Here is a 5394-nt window from a genome sequence, read left to right as displayed (position 1 = left end):
AATGCAAAAAGAAACTTAAATAGATCCAAGAACTACTAAAAACCATTATATACATCATTCCCCACTTCAACAAACTGAACCAAACTCCATTTCTTCAAACCTCTAACTTGTCTTCAAAGCCATAAAGACTACCTCCCTTTTTCCTCATGGTCCTCCCTTACCTCTAATTCCTATTTATGCTTCTCTTTAATAGAAGACATCTTCCCCCAAAAGAAAATTAACATCCTATCATTTGTAAGCCGCCTAAAGTAAAAATAATTCCCTTTAATGACATGCAACCATAAAGAATCTATATGTAAGCAACTCCTATTTGAACTCCCTAAATATAAATTACTTAATAAAGTACAACTATTCTCCATATTCCTTCTCAAAAAATCATTTGAACGAACTTTTAAATTTACTTATTTAAAAATCCTAGAAAGACTGAACGAGAAAAACAAATCAGTATGAGTATCATCATTTAAAATATAGATCATCATTTTGTAATTTTTGTTTTTTTTAATCTATAAAGTTGTTTTAGCTATTCCATAGGGAGCTCAAGTATGTAGATTGAAAACTTTTTAGCTAAAAGTCAAGGACTGAGGAGTATCTATTCTCCCAAATTCACCTGAACATGATCGGAATGACATTTCTTATAATGTTAAAACCTTGCACTCAACAAGACTTGATCTCTGATAGACTCACTAAAGACCATCCAACTTCCTTAGATTGTGTTTTTACTTAACTGGTTCAACTGTAATGGGACACCCATTTCGAAGCCTAGGAAAATGTGCCCATGGTTCTAAACTCATATCCTCATCCTCTACTTTCCACCTGCATACAGAAAACATATGTAAAGCCCTGTCTTAGATAACGTAAATGATTAGATTTCATGCTGTGTACTGCAATTTTTGTGAATTTACCTGTAACTAGTGACAAGGCGATGGAGGAAAACTGTTATTATAAGCTTAGCAAGATTGATTCCCACACACGTCCTCACACCTCCGCCAAATGCTAGGAAGGTATAGGGTTTTGGAGTTTCCTACAAATTGACACTTTTCAAAATCTCTTCAATTTAATCTAAAAACTCATCTACATTACATTATTCTCCTGTAGAACTTACATCGAACCTGGAGGGATTGAATTCCAAGGGATCCTTAAAAATGGAGGGATCAAAATGCGTATAGCGAGCATCGATGTTCAAAACCCACCCCTTCTTTATCTGGAAGCCTAATTAATTCAACAGATCAATAGCTTGCAAAATTTTCGGATCATATTTTCTGATTGAAACTGGATCAAATTTACTCTTTTTCTTGATGATCATTTTAATTTTTTCCTTTCATTTAAGAAAATTGAAGACAAATCTTAAACAGGGGACAAATTTTGTTTGTTACTTATAAGCCTCTGAAACATGGAATAACGAACAATGGGTCAGCTGAAATATTATTTAAAACTGAAAACATTACCCAGAACATTGCAATCGTTGAGGGCAAGTCGAGGCATCCATGAAACAATTGATGCCATCCTTAACACTTCCTTAACAACCTGCTTGAAAAGAATCAGGTAATGCATGCAGAGAGTACAGAACTTTTGATTAGATTAAGCTCTTTATTAACAATACCTTTGAAGTGTATATCATTCCATTCACATCTTCCAATTTCAGATGATCGCTGTATCTCTGCCTCACTATCTCCTGTTCCGCCTGTTGCCACAAGCTGCCAATTCAAGCTTTTACAGTGTCTTGCATGAAACTAATTTGAAAACTTTCAAGCACAACTTACTCTAAGTTTGAATTGAACTTGTGGGTTTTGATCAATATATTTGACTGCCCACATCATGGCAGCGGCAGTAGTGGTTTGTCCAGCGAGAATGAGAGTGAGAATATTATCCTTGAGCTCAACATCAGTAAGCCTTTCATCTCTTGAGAGCATAGACTGCAAAAAGTCATCATGGTGTTCCTCTCTATTTCTCCTCCTTTCTATTAACACATCCAGAAACTTCATAAATCTCCTCCTTGCCTGTAAAACACAACCAGTTCATAGTTTTCATAGTTAAGATTCGCTTTTGGATTTATTGTGAACAATCAATTCATATAATTGAGACGAGTTTTCCATTAGTTAAAATTGATTTTAGATTTATTGTGCATTTATTGTTTTGAATCAAATTCAATGATCTATGATAAATCAGAAAGAATCAGTCTATAACATTAACATTGAAGCAAAATTGTTATTTAAGATTTTGGATGATCCGAATAACAAACAATTTGCCTTTCCCATGGCCCTTGCAGAGGGCTATGTGGGGAGACTCACTCTTAAGTAGTTTGTGAATTCTACGATGCATGCAACTTCTTTAGTTGGACCTTCCTCCCCATCATATGAGGTGTCTTTGGTTGAGGCATTGGTGAAGGATCCTCTCCTTTCATCACACTCAAAGGAACTAGATAATGGTGTGTTTTAGACGATTGTTTAAAGAAGGAACAGAGGTCTTCTTAAATCTATTTTATAATTCTATTTTCAGATTAAAAGATGTGAATTGCAACGAAAAGATCAGATATTGTTGAAATATAACCTCCAACATAATACGCATTAGTTTCAGTTCTGATTAATAATCATCAGTTAGCTGTCAATAACTCTTAATTAACTCTTAATTAGCTGTCAATTATTACAGTTTGCTGTCAAATGAATTAACTATTTTGTAGAAAGACTCTTAAATCTTCTGCACCTATAAATTTATAATTTATTGATGATCTGTACTCTGTTTTAATTGATATAGTGTAAGTTTGTATTATTTGAATATGTGAGTGAAGGTCAGTTTCTGTTCTACAAATACTTTGTTGTAAATGGATTTTAAGATCCTTAAAACTTATTTACCCTTGATCAAAAACAAATAATTTACTGTCTGTTTAAGCTTTACTAACATGAGATATCTATTGGGGTCATTTTTTGGATTTCATTGTGATAAAAAAGCAAGGGCTTAGATAACCTCTGTATTGTACCCAACAATACACGAAAAGATCTACCTTGATGCCTCTGTAGTAACGAGTGCCTGGAAGTTTGATGGGAAGGGACAGCATTGCATCTGATACATCATCCACATCTTTTCTAATTTTATTAATCTCTTCATCTCCTTCCACGCTCAAGAGCATGCCACACATTATCTTGAAAGTAATCTGCACATCATCACCCACAGCCTTGAGCAATTGCCCACAAATGAAAAAACATCAGATATAAAACTCAGAAAAGAAAGAGTACAGACATCCAGAGTATAACCAATCACTCGGATGGAGGACAAATCTTTCCACTGGGTGAGAGAATGAGTAATGAGGTTATCAATGTGCTGCAGGGATTTGGCCAAAGCCTCTACAGTAAACAGTTCACCCAGCAGCCTTCTCAACTTGACATGAGTTTGCTGTTTGACACACAGCAAACTATGCTGTCCTACAGCATCATGCATAGATTTAATATAACTCTTGGTAAACTCTGAGAATTCTCCACTCAAAACAAGCTTTGCCACTTCTGGTCCGGGCATAAACACATGGGTTTTACCAAAGATTCTCGTCTTGAATGCTCTGCCAAACCTGCCAGCAATATGAATTCTTGTTACTTAAAAGTCTGTAAATAATTTTTTAGCCTCTGCCTCAGAAGAATATGATCCAGAACATCTCTGAGAACAGAATTCAGGTGGAAAGAAATTGAAATTAGACCTGAGGTGGCGTTGATGGACGAATTCATAAACTCCTTTGGAGCTTTTGTTGGCAGCAATGAAGGCAAATGTCTCTCCTAAGAAAGGGCATCCCCTGCTTCCTGGTGGTTCGCCATTATTCCCATGCAAAGAGAATGCAAAGGTAAAGTGAGAAATGAAAAGTGCAATAATTGCCATTGCCATTGCTAAAATGATCCACTGCCATTGTTGCACTGTAAGCGTGTTCAGAACAGCAAGTAGGGCGATGGCCATTGGAATTCGGTTTTACTCACCAATTTGGCCTACAACACCGCAGAATGTGTTATTGAGCAAAGTACGCATACCTGTACGCACACCTCAGGAGTTTCAAACACTTTTTATGGAAATATGTCAGCATTCATAACTATTTAATCATTTGAATAAGCATATATTTAAACCAGGTTTCATTAGCTAAGCATTCATGTGCGTGAAAATTTAAGTTAGGTTCTATTGCACTGTAGTACTAGTGCAATTTCTTAACTAGTTATTATTCAATTGTTTCTCCACCAATAAAAATTCTGAATTTTTATCTTTTTGATATTTTTTTCCATTTTCTAAAAGTTAAGGTGCATAAATTTTAAGGTTTAGAAATTATAGAAATTATTTTTCTAGAATCTAATTGGCTCAAAAAATTTACATCTTATTGCAGCACTTAATAGATACACTATTTAAATGCAAATTAATAAGCAATTTTTTAGGTCAGCTAATATTTAGTATGTTTAGATTTTCTTTTACAATATTATTATCATATTATACTATTAGTAATTGCGGTTAGACTAGTACTATTGCAATGAGTTTAAATATTTTATGGTTATTTGATATGCCAAAACAATTTGGCTTTTATATATGAATTTCACTGATCCATACTATGAACGAGGAAAATGTCTGAGATCATATTGAATTAAAATCCAAATTTAATCAAAATATTTTTTTATGGCGCTTGGGAGCTGTTTGAAACCTCCACGGTCTAGGGCTAGGGTTTCGTTCTCCTTGCTGAGTTGCAAGGCCAAAAAAATTAACCTCCCCTCTCGCCAAAACTGCTCTGGCCCGGCATGGAACCAGGGTTCCGAATGTGCCTCAAAATACGTTGTTGGCCTTACCTCCTCGAGCGGTGATTGTCTGGTGTTGCGGATGCAACAAAGGAATTTCTCTAGTTTTGACGATGGAGAGTCTTCCCGCTATGTAAAAGAATCGCAATATGGTGGGAGCAGTCGTGCCAGGGATGTCGCTCCCAGGGATGGTCGTGCATGTAAGGCTGCTTCAGCTATTCAAAGACGTGGCTTAAAATTCCCCCCGCATACGGTTAAATAGACCCCTCAACAACATAATGGTGTGTCGGGGGCTTCTTTAAAGCTATCATCCAAGGCTATTTCAATATCTCTAGATGTGGAGGCTGAGGAGGAAGTTGCTCATAATGTTTTAGTTTTCTCTAAGTTGGGGTTGATCAGACGCTTCAAGGGCTTGTGGCTAAGCTTGCATGACTTGCATGCTTGGATCTTTGATAACATGGAGCCTATTTTAGACGGGTGTGTACAGATTTACCCTACAACAAAGGGTTTTTTTACTATGGTTTTTGAAAAGACTCAAGACAGGAACAAGGTTTTGTGTGAGCATTTTTGGAGTTGGGAGGACAAGTTCCCCCTGATATTGAAGTCCTAGCATCCAACTTTTTGTCCAAATAATGAGGTTTTTGAC

At 36.0% G+C, this 5394-nt stretch overlaps 1 protein-coding gene across 2 annotated transcripts; it reads right to left on the bottom strand.

Moving 5' to 3' along the window:
• Positions 1-478: 478 nt before the first annotated feature.
• On the bottom strand, positions 479-4026 carry LOC131077464 (3beta,22alpha-dihydroxysteroid 3-dehydrogenase). Of its 2 annotated transcripts, XM_058014952.2 has the most exons (9): positions 3683-4026; positions 3235-3556; positions 2999-3148; positions 1761-1997; positions 1601-1681; positions 1446-1524; positions 1103-1209; positions 903-1021; positions 479-813 (listed from the first exon to the last, which is right to left on the bottom strand). In XM_058014952.2, the coding sequence occupies exons 1-9, from the start codon at positions 3931-3933 to the stop codon at positions 717-719; spliced, it is 1443 nt and encodes a 480-aa protein (XP_057870935.1). In that variant the 5' UTR covers positions 3934-4026; the 3' UTR covers positions 479-716. The 2 variants fall into 2 exon arrangements, with proteins under 2 accessions (XP_057870935.1, XP_057870936.1); XM_058014953.1 differs by lacking the exon at positions 479-813 and having other exon boundaries at positions 1103-1201.
• Positions 4027-5394: the final 1368 nt, after the last annotated feature.

Source organism: Cryptomeria japonica, chromosome 10 (assembly GCF_030272615.1).
Source record: "Cryptomeria japonica chromosome 10, Sugi_1.0, whole genome shotgun sequence".
In the NCBI taxonomy this organism is placed as follows: Eukaryota; Viridiplantae; Streptophyta; class Pinopsida; order Cupressales; family Cupressaceae; genus Cryptomeria; species Cryptomeria japonica.
This window is presented reverse-complemented; position numbering and strand designations above follow the sequence as displayed.

Excerpts from the sequence above, each read along its gene's own strand:
- LOC131077464 (XM_058014952.2), bottom strand. The coding sequence starts at position 3,933 with ATGGCCATCGCCCTACTTGCTGTTCTGAACACGCTTACAGTGCAACAA. Across the intron at positions 1,210-1,445 it reads CAACGATTGCAATGTTCTGG|GCTTCCAGATAAAGAAGGGG; the intron begins GTAATGTTTTCA and ends TGAATTAATTAG. Across the intron at positions 814-902 it reads CGCCTTGTCACTAGTTACAG|GTGGAAAGTAGAGGATGAGG; the intron begins GTAAATTCACAA and ends TTCTGTATGCAG.